Raw genomic sequence first — 13,970 nt, forward strand, 5'->3', positions numbered from 1 at the left:
ACCTGCTCACACACCCCCTGGGGGGACTGCAAGAGGCGGGGACCTGAGGCCAGGGGACGTCCCATCCCGGGGCTCAGGCCCGGGGTGAGGGGCTCATGGGGCCAGTGGCCCAAGCCCCAGAGGAGGAATCTCAGGGCCTCCCGGAGCCTGCTTTGGCTCCCACTCCAAGCCCGTGTGTGTGTGTGTGTGTGTGTGTGCGTGCGCGCGCGCACGTGTGTGTGTGTCCTGAAGTGTGTAAGCTGCCGCCCCCTCCCATGTAGGTGCACGAGTGTCACCAGGCCAGGGTGCTGCATGCAGGGGGCCCCCGTGAATGCATGTGGTCAGGAGAGCCCCAGTCGGAGGAGATGAGGGGGCACACAGACCTGAGTGCCTCCTGCACATGGGCCTGGACCACCGTCCAGTAACGTCCAGCAACGTCCAGTAACGTGAGGGGGCCTTGGTCTCACTGGAGAGCATCTCATACGCTCTGTGCTCAAAAGTGGCCAACTCTGGGCTAAGTAGAAACCACCTGTCCCTGAGAACTTTAAAAGCTGCTTATCTTGAAAGCCTTTTTTAAAAACTGTGGTATGATTTATTTATTGTAAAGTGCACAGATCCTGCAGGAACAGATCAGCTTATTTTTACGTATATATACCCTACATAAAAACCCACGAGGTCAGGACATAGCACACTTCCGTCCCACCAGCAGTTTCCTCCCCGCCTCCCCAGGGAAGCCTCCCCCGACGCCCCCCACCCCTGCCGCCACAGGTAACCCCTATCCTGGCTTCTCTCACCATAGAACAGTCTTGCCTGTTCTTGAGCCTGCACGGAATCGTCTTTGCATACAGCTTTGTCACTGGCTGGCCTTCCTATGAGGAAAGCTGCTATAAAGATTCCGATAGATATATTTGGTGGACGTGAACACTCGTTTCTCTGGATTAAGTATCTGGACATGGAAATGCCAGGTCACAATGTGGGCCCAAGGCTACAGCCAAACAGCTTTCCAAAGTGAACCAACACACGTTCCCACCAGTAGCGCACGGGAGTCTGTCACTCCACATCGTCTGCGACACTGGATGTTGTCAGCCTTTTTAATTTTGGCCATTTTAGCGAGCGTATATGGGCACCTCATTCGGGTTTTCATCTACATGTCCCTAATAGGTAATGATGTTGAGCACCTTCTCATGGGCTTATTGACATCTGGACATCCTATGCGAAAAGTGCCTGTTCAAATCATCTTTTTAAATCATGTGGTCTTTTCCTTACTGATTTGTAGGCATTCTCGATATATTCTGGCTACAAGTCCTTTACCAGAAAATATCCTTTCCTGGCCTGTAGAGCATCTGTTCATTCCTTTAATGATGTCTTTTGATGTCTAGAAGGTCTTAATTTTAAGGAAGGGCAATTTGTCAAATTTTTTTGTTGTTGTTGTCAGTGTTTCTTGTGTTTTGGGAAATCTTCCAAGGTCATAAAGATATTCTCCTGCTCTCTTCTGGAGGTCTGATGGTCTCTGCCTTCATGCTTTGATCTAAAATCTAACATGAATTAATTTTGTGACTGCTGTGTGGCGGGGATCATGGTTCATATCTTTTGCATACAGCTATCCAAATTGTCCCAGTACCACTGACTCAAGAGAACATTCTTTCCCCCACTGGATTGCAATAGTGCCTCGGTTATAAACGCAGTGACCACATATGCGTGTCTGTGCTTCTGAATGTTTTATTCTGTACCGCCGATCTATCCTCCATCTAATACGGCTGTGTTAAAAGCGTATTCTAATACCACATCTCTCTAATACACTCTACTCATCACTGTAGCTCTACAGTACATTCTGAACTCTGGCAGTGTGAGTCCTCAACTTTGTTGTTCTTCAAAATTGTCTTGTCTACCTTAGCCCTTTGCTTTTTCACCAATATTTTAGAATCAGCTTGAAAATTGTGCCCCCCACAAATGAATAAATAAAAGCACTCTGCTATGGATTGGAATTACATTTGATCCATACCTCAAAATTCACCCTTTAACAAATATTGAGTCTTCCAATTTATAAACGTATTATATAACCCTCAACTGATTTAGGGCTTCTTTAATTTCTCTCACTAATGTCTAGTATGTTTCTGTGTAGAGGTCTTGTTCACATCCAGGAGATTTATTCTTAGGTATTTTATGGTTTTTGATGCTGTTATAATTGGTATCTTTTTATTTCATTTTCTAGTTGCTTGTTACTAACATAGAGAAATACAATTGCTTTTTGTATATCATCTTTAAAACCAGTGTTCTTGCTAAATTCATTTAGCAATAGAATAGTTTATCTGAAGATTCTGAAGGGGTTTTTAACGTATATGATTATGTCATTTGCAAATAATGACAAAAGTTTTATTTTGTCCTGTCCAATTATTGTATCTTTCATTTCCTTTTTTTTTTTCCTCTCAATGCACTGGCTGAGACTTTGGGGATAATATTAAGTAGAAACAGTAATGGCAGACATCCTTGTCTTGTTCCCCATCTCAGGAGGAAGGTGTATAATATTTCACCATTAAGCATGATGTTTGCTTAGATTTTGTTTGCTTTTGTGTTTGATTTTTACATAATGGAGTTTCCTCCTATTCCTAGTTCTCTAAGAGTTGTGTTTTTAATTACGAATGGGTCTTGAGTTTTATCACATGTTTTTCTGCATCTTTTGAGGTGCTTATATGTTGTTTTCTTACTTGTTCTGTTGATGTGGTGAATAATGTTGATTGGTTTTCGGCTGCTAAACCAACCTTGCGTAACTGGATTGAACTGCACTGGATCATCTATCTTTACATATGGCATTGGGTTCAATTTGTTGGTATTGCAGGTAGGATATTTGCATCCATGTTCACAAGAGAGATTGGCCTGTGACTTTTCTTTCTTGAAACATCCTTGTCGGGTTTTGATATCAAGGTTATACTGACTCATAAAAATCCTCTAAAAAGATTTGTATAAAATTGGTATTATTTCTTCCCATTTAAGGAAGAATCTACTGGTGAAGTCATCTAGACCTAAGGCTTTTTTGTGTGTAAATTCCAAATCTAATTTATTTAATTAAAATTGGGCAATTTGGATTTTTAAGTTTCTTCTTACGTCTGCTTTTATATATTGTGGTGTTTTTAGGAATTAATCTATTTTCCCTAAACTATCAAGATTATTTTTGTACATAATATCCTCTAGATAGGTTTTTAAAATATCTCTAGTTAGTCTTTTCAGAAAATCAAATTTTGGCTTTGTTGATTTCCCTTAATGAAATGTTCATTTTTTATTTCATTGGATTATGCTCTTATCTTTATTATCTATTTCCATCTACCTTCTTGGGGTTTAATTTACTATTGTTTAAACTTCTCGAGACAGACTTCGGCCTCTCCTCTTCTCTTAATACATGATTTAAGGTCATAAAGTTTCCTCTAAGCACTATTTCATGGTACCTCAAGCACTTATTTAGCTGTAAGTTGTGATACGGGACATTTTTATTATTAGTCAATTAAAAGTATTTTCCAATTCTTATCAGATTTCCTCTTCGATCCTTGAGATATTTTAATTTCCAAAACACTTAAGGATTTTCCAGTTATCTTTTTCTTATTCATTTCTAGCTTAATTTCTCTGTGGTCAGAGAACATACATATATGACTTACTTTCTTTGAAATTTGTTGGAACTTGCTCGTCAAGCCCTGCACGTGGTCCCTTCTGGTAGACGTTCCCTGTGCACTTGGGAAGCTTAGACACTCTTTGGGCGCTGAGCACAGTGCACTGTAAGTGTTGATCACATCAAGTTCCTATTCGGTTTGTTCAGACGTGCCTCTCTTAAATTTATTTATTTATTTATTATTTTTTGGCTGTGTTGGGTCTTCGTTTCTGTGCGAGGGCTTTCTCTAGTTGCCGCGAGCGGGGACCACTCTTCATCGCGGTGTGCGGGCCTCTCACTATAGCGGCCTCTCTTGTTGCAGAGCACAGGCTCCAGATGCGCAGGCTCAGTAGTTGTGGCTCACGGGCCTAGTTGCTCCGCGGCATGTGGGATCCTCCCAGACCAGGGCTCGAACCCGTGTCCCCTGCATTAGCAGGCAGACTCTCAACCACTGCGCCACCAGGGAAGCCCCAGATGTGTCTCTCTTTAGATGTTTTCAAAGCTCCTCTATCTGTTACCCACAGAGGTGCATTCAAATCTCCCACCATGATTGTGGATTTTCTCTTTTACCTTTAGTTCTGCCAGCTTTTGCTTTATATATTTGAAGTTTATGCTGTTAAGTACCTACAGATTTAGAATTGATCTCTTCCCACCAAATTTTGACCACTTTTTTTTTTTTTTTTTTTTTTTTGCCATGTGGCATGCAGGATCTTAGTTCCCCAACCAGGGATAGAACCCATGCCCCCTACAGTGGAAGCGTGGTGTCCTAACCACTAGACCGCCAGGGAATTCCCTTGACCACTTTTTAAATGATGAAATATCCCTCTTTATCTCTGGCAATACTTAAAGTCTTCTTTGTCTGATATTAGTTTACCTGCACTAGCTTTCTTTGGGCAACACCAACGTATGTCTTTTTCTGTCCTTTTACTGTCAACATTTCTATGCCTATCTATTTCAGTATATTTATAGGCAACATCAAATTGTTTTTTTAAATCTCATCTGACAATCTTGGTTTTTTAATTGGAATATTTAGTCCCTCTGCAATGCATGCAATCTACTATCTCACTTTTTTTTTTTCCCATATGTTCCATCAATTCCTTTTGACTTCCTTTCCTGCTTCTTTGGGTTAATCAAAAATTGTTATTAATTAATTTTTATCCCCTGTTAGCTTGTTAATTCTACAGTCCTTTATTATTCCCTCAGTGGTTGCCTAGAGATTATCATACACATCCTTGACTCACTGAAGTCGACCTCAGATGAGCACTTTTACCGTTTCCCTGGCAACACATGGTGCTCACCACTGTTTATCTCCACTGATGCCTCCTCCCTTTTATGCTATTTTTATCATGTATTTTTAGCTATAGCTATGCCTTAAACCTCAGGAAACATTATCATGATTATTTCAGTCAATTTAATTTGCTAACTTAAACTTTCTCACGTGTCTGTCCTTTTCTACCTTCTTAATTCCGCCTTGTATTTCTGCGCATCCTTCTGGGATCATTGCTCTCTACCTGGGGAGCCCCCTAAGTCGTTCTTTCAGTGCAGGTCTCCCAGCAGTGAACTCTCCTGGTCTAGTTTTCACCTTCTTTTTTAGTATTATTGTAGAAAATATGCATAACATAAAATGTACCATGTTAACCATTTTTAACTGTATCATTCAGGGGCATTAAGCACATTCACATTGTTGTGTAACCATCACCATCATCTCCAGAACTGTTTCATCTTCCCAAACTGACATCCTGTCCCCATTGAACGCTCACTCCCCATCCCCCTCCCCTCAGGCCCAGCCCCACCATCCTACTTTCTGTCTCTGTAGACTTGATGACTCTAGGTCCTCATACAAGTGGAACTATACAGAGTTTATCCTTTCGTGACTGGATTATTTCACTTGAACCTTCATTTTTAGGAACATATTTGATGGGTATAGCATGCTAAGTTGGTAGGAATTTTCCTTGAGCACTTTAAGGATGTCATTCTGGCTTTCATCCTTTCCGTTGACAAGTCAACCATCAGGATAATGTGTCATCTTTCCCACCCCCACCCCCCTGACTTTAGAGCTTCTGCAATGTTCCCTGTGCCTTTGGTCTTCAGCAGGGTTACTCCGATGGACCTGGGTCTGTTGTACCTTGTCTCTCTCTCCAGCTGGATCCAAAGAGCTGTTTGAATCTGTGGCTTGATGTCTTCCATCATTTTGGGAAAATTCTGTGCCACTGAGGCTTCAAAATTATTTGTTCTCCATTTTGCCTCCTCTCCTTCTAAGATGTTACATGTATTAGAACTTCTAACCTTATCTTATATGCTTTGCACTTTTTCCTATATGTTTAATTCTACTTTCCCTCCATGCTCTAACCTGGCTATTTTCTCCAATTCACAAGTATTCTCTTCTCCTCTGCTATCAAATTCATCTACTGCATTTCTTAATTTCCATGAGTGTCCTTTTTGTTCTGGAATTTCCTTTCTTTCTTTTTCATATAGATTTCAATTCTCTGGTGAAATTCTCCATCTTGTCATCTATTTTCTTGAACCTATTTATCAAGTTATTTTCAAGTCCTTATCTAAAAACTCTGAAGCAAACCAATTCATCTGTTTACTCCTGAGTCTGTGGGTCAGCATATTGGGCTCCTCATCTGGCTGGTGTCACCTGGCTCGTCCAAGCAGCAGCTTGGTGGTGACTGGGTGGTCTCAGCTAGCCTCCGGAGTCTGGAGCTGTCGGGCTGTCAGCCAGGGCGCCTCAGCTCTCCTCCACGTGGCTTTTCTAGCAACCCAGCTCAGACATGTCCACATGGCAGTAGCATTCCATGATGATGGAAATAGTTGGGGGGAACTCCAATCAGGGGTAACTGCAAAGGATTTACACCCATCTCTAACCTCCCCCTGCCTGCCCTCTGGCCATAACTTTTTACGTTCCCCCCAAAGCAAAATTCACTCACCCCTCCAAGAGACCCCAAAGTCTCATGCGATTAGAGACGGCACCCTGTCCAAAGTCCAGCATCTTACGATAGGCCCTTTTTTTTTTTCAGCCTCTGCCCAATGCCTGGTCCCCAAACCAGCACTATGCATTTCAGGATTTTGATATGATGTACCCCACTTTGGGGTCCTAATTTCTTTTAATCTATTGCAGCATGGCAAACCACACCTAAATTTAGTGGCTTCACACCACAGCTCTTTCCTTATTCATGAGTCTGTGGGTCAGCAATTTGGACTCGGCTCAGCTGGGAGGTCATCCTGCTGGCTCTGCGTGGGGTGACTCTCGCAGCTGCAGTCCCCTTGGAGGCTTATCAGGGCCAGATGGTCGAAGATGGCCTCAATTCACATGCCTATTGCTTGGTGCTGGCTCTTGGCCAGAGCACCACGGTTCTCCACGTGGCCTCTCCAGCCAGCCAGCTCAGGTGGTTCAAGCGACCACATTCCGAGAGCACACAAGTTATACACGATGGGACTTCCCCAGCATTCTTTTCATCACAATAAGGGTCAAGGTCAGCCCAAATTCAAGCAGTGGGAAAACCAACTCTATCTCTTGACGCAAGAGCTACAAGTCTTTAAGGCACTGAATCTACCACATCTTTAGATCTGTTTCCGTGGTCTGTTTTGTCCGTTGGTTTTCAGTCTGTTGAGTATTAAAAACAAAATAGAGGCTCCATGATCTTATCCCTACAGATAATTCAGTTTTCTCTGACGTGCAAAAGGTGCAGGACAGAACACCTTGCTCCAGGTGGGAATTGAGGTGATTTGAGGCTATGGCAGGGTTCGAGGGGGTCTCATCTGAAAGCTTGGGGCGTTTGCCAGGACCCCATCTCCTTGGTGACTCTGAATCGCAATTCTCCTCTCCCCAGTGACGTGAGTCTGTGGAGGCCTCTGCTTAGATTTTTATCCTTCTAGCAGCTGCTTCTTGCTCCGTTTCTCAGAATCTCACCCCATGCTGTGCAGCTTAGTTCACAAATGCTTCAAGGGGAAATTGCGTGAAAGGGGGTTTCCTTCTCTGTGGCCCCCCATTCACCAAGATCTTGGCCCATCAAGTCCTGGATGTCTTTGCAGCCCTGGACTCCTGTTTATCTTGCCAACTCAGGGAGCCCCCTGCCTCCCATTCAGCTTGTGTGCCCCACACAACAAACGCACAAACGCACACGTGGGCTCTCCCAGTTTGTTTCTCTTCTGGGATCTCAGCCCTTGGAGTCTTCCTTGCTCTCAAAGCCATCACACAGCTGTGGTGGTGTTCTCAGCAGAAGGTTTGGTCAGATGCAAGCTTCAGAGCCAGAAGCAAAATCCCCACTGGTTCCATGTGGATGTATTTCCTTCCGGTCTTTTTCCTATGCACATATATATATCAACGATTGTGCTTCCCTTTTTAATGATGTTTCTAGAAGGAACTTCAGAGGGGACACCACACGGTCTCCTTAACAGGGTGGCTCAGGTGGTAACTATCCCTGGCTGATTTGTCCGGCAGCCCTATATTTTCCAAGTGGGTACCGGTGGGTGGGCTATAGAACCTTCCAGCTGAAAGGGGCCTTAGGTGTCATCTGTTTGTACCCCCTCCCCACTCTACTAGTGAGCAGCCAGAAGGCCCAAGGGTAGAAAGAAGCTTCTGTGGCTCTACCGTGAGTGAGGGGCATAGCCATTGCCAACTCAGGACCCTGGCTCCTACCCCACTTCTGAGCGACAGCAAGGCGAGGGTCCCTCTAGGGTCATCCCCCTAATTTAAAGTCTCTTGGCCTCAGCCTCTCCTCCTGCCACCAGGATGTGAGCTTGCAGATCCCCATCCGAGGGGGTTGAACATTCTCCTTGTTTCTGGAAAGGCCCAGCTCTTTGCCGGGGATGGGGGGCACACTTGGGAAGCCTCTGAGCCTCCGACAGTGGTGGGCGCGGGATGACCATCAAGGTCCCCACTCACGCCCTCCTCCCCATTCTCCACCACAGGCTGCGGGAGCACCACCGGGCCACCATCAAGGTCATTCGGCGCATGCAGTATTTTGTGGCCAAGAAGAAATTCCAGGTGAGTCCTGCACTCAGCCCTCCTGCCCTGTCCACCCTGAAAGCCCCTCTCCCACCCACAGCGCAGGCTGTGGGATCTCCATACCCTGCCATATCTGAGACCTGACCCCTCACCCATCAAACACCCTGCCGTGACTTCAGGATCCGTTCCCAAGACAGCAGACTCTGGAGGGACACTTCCCTGATCGGCCTGGACCCTGAGGCCCAGCGCAGAGCCCAGATGCACGCAGAGCCTGGGGCTCACTCGCCCCTCCCCTGCCCCACCAGACAGGAGTGGGAGTGACTCAGGGAGGGTGCGGAGCCCGCCCTGCATCACCTGGGCAGGAAGTGCTCTGTCCCAGGCCGGCTCAGGGCTCTTGCCCCCCTCGCCCACCCTGTGCGAGTCGGAACAGAGGGGAGACCCAGCCCTGCTCTGTGCCCCGGGGTGGCCCACCTTTGCAGGGAGAGGTAGGGTCTCTCGGGCTGGGCGGGGCTGGAGACTGTGGGCTTCCCTGTTGGCACTCCTTCCAGGGCTGGGTCTCCTGCAGCAGGCCCTGGGAGCCCGCAGAGGAAGCCAGCTGGCGGCAGGCTTGGTGCCCTCCTTCCTACGTGGGAACCGTCCTCCGTCTGAGGAGCGGGGCCCAGCTCAGCCCTGATTCTGAACATGGAGCCTTAGGAAGCAGGGACCCTTGGGGGAGGTCATTCTCTTTCCAGAAGGCTTGGCCTCCGGTGCCTTTCAAAAGTGAGTCCTTGGTGGAGCCAGGGCTGGGGGTCGCCCAGAGCCAGCCAGCGTCCACATCCCCTGGGCCTGCTTCGCCAAGCAGGGGAGGTTGGGGGTGACTTGTTCACATCCCCTGGGCGGTCACAGCGAGGCTGGGACAAGAGCCAGACCCCTCCGGGCCGTGCCTCCCTCCCACCCCAGGCTGAAGGCTCGACACTGGCGCCTTCCAGCCCCCTCAGCAGAGCCCTCACCCGCCCAGGCCACAGAGCCAGACTCGGTGCGGGGTTCTGGAAAGACCCCACCCCCCAGCAGCCCTGGGGAAGAACCCTTCCCCCGCTGGTAATGGGAACAAGAGCCCAAGGTGCTGGCCCAGGACGGCGTCCACAGGTGCCCAGCCCTCACACAGGCTCTGCCACGACGCGACCGCCACTGATCCCGGCCCCAGGGACAGCCCTGGTGAGGCCCTGCCCCGGCCGCCCCGTTCCTCCGGCTACCCGGCAGCCCCCGTGGCCCCCTTGGCTGGGCGGTTTGCACACAGAGTCCCCGGCGGCATCCTGCTGCCTGCCCGTCTGTCTGCCTGCAGCCCTGGAGGGAGGCCGTTCCCCACCAAACTGGGCCAAGTTGTGCCAAGGCTCCCACCAGGGCCTGGGACTCCTCATTGTTGAAACAAAAGAGCCGCGGTGAATGCTATTGTCGGCCGGCGCCAGGAGGTCTGCCCAGCAGTGTTCTGGGCGAGGTCCGACGGCCCCGGACGGGGGGCGTCTGGGCTCTGTGGCTGTTCCTTCCCCGAGGGCCCGCGGCCCTGGCAGTGCCAGCAGAGGGCTGGCTTGGTGGAGCAGGGAGCTCAGGGGGCGCTGGGTGAGGGCGGGCTGGCCTCCTGGGGAGGGGGGAGGAGGAATGGCAGGAAGCCCCTCAGGGGTCAGGTCTGGGCAGGACTGCTCCCAAGAGCAGAGGAGGCCCCCGGAAGGGCCATGATGTGTCGCCCTCGCTGGAGGGCCGCTGGTGGTGACGTCTAAAACCACAGACGTCAACCTGGGGAGCAGAGGGGTCAGTGGGGACTCTTCCAGGATGGGGACGGTCCCCAGCCTGAGCAGCTGGGCCACCAGCGTTCTGGAGCAGGCCCCCTCAGGGCAGAGGCCATAACCTGCTGCCTGGGGCACTGTTGGGCCAGGCAGGGCCGTGCCAGGGTGGACACCAGGCTTCCTGGGGGCTGCTTCCAGGGTCTGGGGCACCCAGCAGGGCAGGCGGAACCTTGGGGCTCATGGCAGGCCCAGCTCTGGGGGTGACATGAGCAGCTTCCAGCTCAGAACCACAGACCGCCCTGGGCAGATGGGCGCCCACAGTGGCTGGAGCAGCTCTGAACGCTGGTGCGCGCCCGTCACAGAAATGCAGGCAAGAAAACTGGCTGCTGACCTCCCTTCCAGGCCGAGGGTCTCCTTTTCTGCCTCAGGACACAGGCCAGGGTCCTGCAAATGGCCTGGAGGCTTCTGGAAGGAGGCTCGGCAGCCTCACCTCCCCTGCTCCCTGCCCCTCCCCTCTGCGCAGGACCCCTGGGGGGCCTTAAATAAATTGGGTGGGGCCCTTGGAGTGGAGGCGCTCCTGGGAGCTTCCTGGTTTGCCCTCGGGTACAAAGGCTCTTGAGCAAGGCCAGAAGCTGGGGCAGCAGGAGGGATGGGCAGCAGGAGGCCTCCAGGAAGGAGGGACCCACGGAAGTAGAAGCGGTGGACGAGTCCCTGGCAGTGAGGAGCTCTGTGGGGCTCCAGGGGTGGCCCCCCACCCAGGCCCAGCTGTCAGGGATGCCGTCCCTTCCCCCGCAGCAGCCCGTCTGTCTGTCTGCTGCACGCCCACCCCCATCTGGCCTCAGGGGCTGCAGAAGTGGCGGGTGGCCCCCCTGCCCGCCTCGCCGGCCGATAAGTACCCAGCTGGCCGCCCCTGTGTCTGGCCGGAGGAGCCAGAGCCTCTTAGCCCTTCACGTTTGCCTTGAACTCGCATGTCCACCGGCGGTCAGTCTGGACAGCCCGGCATTATCTCGGCTCATCTCAGGCTCCTGCTGCTGCCAAGGAAATGAGCTCTGGAGAGAAAGCTGAGATGATGTCTCCAGCTGGGCCCCAGGCCACCACTCGACAAGGGCCTCCAGGAGCTCTGACCAGACCCTGGTTGGGGGGTGGGAGGTGCGCTTCTCAGCTCCGAGATGAGTCTCAGGGGGCCTGGGACCCCACCGCGCCACGGGTCCTGGGTGTCAGCCGGGCATCGGTTACCCCGTTGTGGTCCACACCCTAGACAAGGTGAGGCCAGGGGTGGGGGCCCTGCTCACGAGCCCCACCCCCCTCGCTTCTGCAGACATGCACACGCATGCGGGCACACACACACCTGTCACCTGTCCTCTTATGCCTTCCCACAGGGACATCCATATACCTTTGTGCACACAGAGGCTCTTAACACGCTCAGGTGCCCAAATTCACCTGCACGCAGTGGGCTGTGACCTCCCAGGGTGTCTGGGAGACCAGGACAAGGACCCGCTCCATTCCAGGCCAGGCCTGCCCCACTTGGACCTCTGAAGCCAGCCTTCCCCTCTTCTGATCCCCGCCCCCAGACCGCACCAGCAGGCCTGGAGGTGCCCAGGGTCTCTCACAGGAGGCCAAGATCACAACGCAGTGGTGTGTGCGCTAAACAGCAGTGCAGACCCCGGGCTCAGCCGCAGACGCTATCACAGCCACCTCGGGCTCTCCTGGCAAGAGCCAGCTCAGGACCCGCTGGCCTTTCTCACCTACCGTCTTACTGCATCCCCACTCCCTCCCTGTCAGCCAGAGGGCTCCGCATCCCCATCTCACAGAAGGACAAACTGAGCCCTGGGGTAGTACCACTAGCCTGTAGCAAAGTGCCACTGTTACACTTGTCCTGAAGCTGAGTGTGTGGCAAGTCAGAGAGCCTGCCAGAGTCCCATCCCACTCCTGACCCTGAGACCCCACCACGGGCCTCGGCATGTAGGCCACAAAGGGACACAGGGTGGTCCCAGGGCCCAAAGCGGGGCTGGGTGTTACCTGTGAGGGCCCCGCCTGGCGGATCTTGAGGGAGGAGGAACCCCCTGGAATTCTTGTGCCCGGTCACTGACAAGGAGGCAGATTCTGCGCTGCCTCGGGATTCCTGGGGTCCAGGACGATGTGGGGAGCTGCGAGAACTTAGTTAAGCCGCCAGCATTGATGGCAGGGCCCCTGGACATGTCCGAAGGTGCCCAGAGATCGAGGCAGGACCCTGCCCTCAGGGGAACCCCATCTTTCTGGAAGGCAGAGATGGCCCTACCCTTAGCCTGGGGTAGCCCCAGTCTCTAGGGTGGCACCCCGAGGAGAAGGAGGCCTCAGGTGGGCAGGGAGGACAGGTGCCCTGGGGCTCCCAGGGTTGAGACCTGGCCCTGACCCTCAGCGGGCATCTGTGCCTTATTCCTTCTCACCCTCTGACCCGCCGGCCCCGCCCTGCCCTGCCAGCTGTCTGGCGTGTCTCTCAGGCCCCGTACACTCCCCAGCAAGAGGCAGTAACCTCCCAGCCCATCACTAGTGTGGGCCCTTCAGGGTTAATGAGACCACCTGGGGCCCCCAACCCTGTCTCCCCACGGCTCTCCCAAAAGAAGTGGCCTGTGTCCCCACGCGGCTCTGGCTCGCTTGTGTGGGCGAAGGGCCTCCTGGGCCATCAGACCCCCACTCGGCCAGCCCGATGCTACCTGGGCGAGACCCTCAGACCGTGAGCTCCTGGGATCGAGGCCATAAATGCAGCTGGAGGTTTTGCTGACATCGTGAGAAGCCCCGTTCTCTCTGTTGTGGTTTCACCTGAGCCCCGGATGCATTTATGGGCTCAGGGCTGGCGCCGAGCCTGGAGCTCTGGGGTCACCTTCCCTGCCCCCATGGCCCCAGGCCTGCCGTGGGACCATCCTCTCTTCCCAGGCAGCCTGGGAGCCCCAGAAGGAGGCCTGTCCCCCAGGGCCACCCCTGCTCAGCTCAGGGGACTGCCTGGGAAGGGGGTGGGGTGGGCCACCTCCCCGCCCCAAGAACAGTGGGTGCGCCGGCCAACAAGTGTGGGGAGGGTGAGCTTGGGGCCCAGGCTGGCAGTGGCTGCACAAAGCTGTGCCCTCCACCCAGTGACTGGCAGCCATGCTGGCCCCCCACCCCCAGGCCCTCGGCTGGGCCAGCTCTTCCAAGGCAGCTTGAAAACAGGGACCGGTGGCCTGGAAAGGGAGAATGGGCAGGTCCCTGCAGGTGAGCGGGCAGGAAGCTGAGGCCCAGAGAGGCCGAGGTACTGGCCCAGGGTCACCCAGCTCCCGGGGGGGATGAGCCCGGCCACCGCATGTGCGCTGATCCAGGCCTGCCCCACGGTGCCACGTGGGCAGCTCCTTAAATCCGGGAAGACCACGGAAGGCAGGCGCGGTCACCGCGTCAACGTGGAGCCCGCAGCGTGACTCTCTCTCTCCTGCCGCAGCAAGCGCGGAAGCCCTACGACGTGCGGGACGTCATCGAGCAGTACTCCCAGGGCCACCTCAACCTCATGGTGCGCGTCAAGGAGCTGCAGAGGAGGTGGGCGCACGGGGCGCGGGGCGCGGGGCACAGGGGAAGGGGGGATCTGAGCGGGCGGGGGGGGGGGGGGCAGGGGCTCACTCCACACATGTCCACACCTCAG

The 13,970-nt window shown here is 52.7% G+C and overlaps 1 protein-coding gene across 1 annotated transcript in view; it reads left to right on the forward strand.

Moving 5' to 3' along the window:
- Window positions 1-13,970, forward strand: part of KCNQ1 (potassium voltage-gated channel subfamily Q member 1) — a 347,883-nt gene that overhangs the window by 262,296 nt on the left and 71,617 nt on the right. Inside the window, exons 12-13 of the mRNA XM_057552484.1 lie at window positions 8,531-8,606; window positions 13,773-13,867. Of these exons, the coding sequence (XP_057408467.1) occupies window positions 8,531-8,606; window positions 13,773-13,867 (171 nt within the window). The remainder of the gene's footprint in view (window positions 1-8,530; window positions 8,607-13,772; window positions 13,868-13,970) is intronic.

This window comes from Balaenoptera acutorostrata, chromosome 9, assembly GCF_949987535.1.
Source record: "Balaenoptera acutorostrata chromosome 9, mBalAcu1.1, whole genome shotgun sequence".
Taxonomy (NCBI): Eukaryota; Metazoa; Chordata; class Mammalia; order Artiodactyla; family Balaenopteridae; genus Balaenoptera; species Balaenoptera acutorostrata.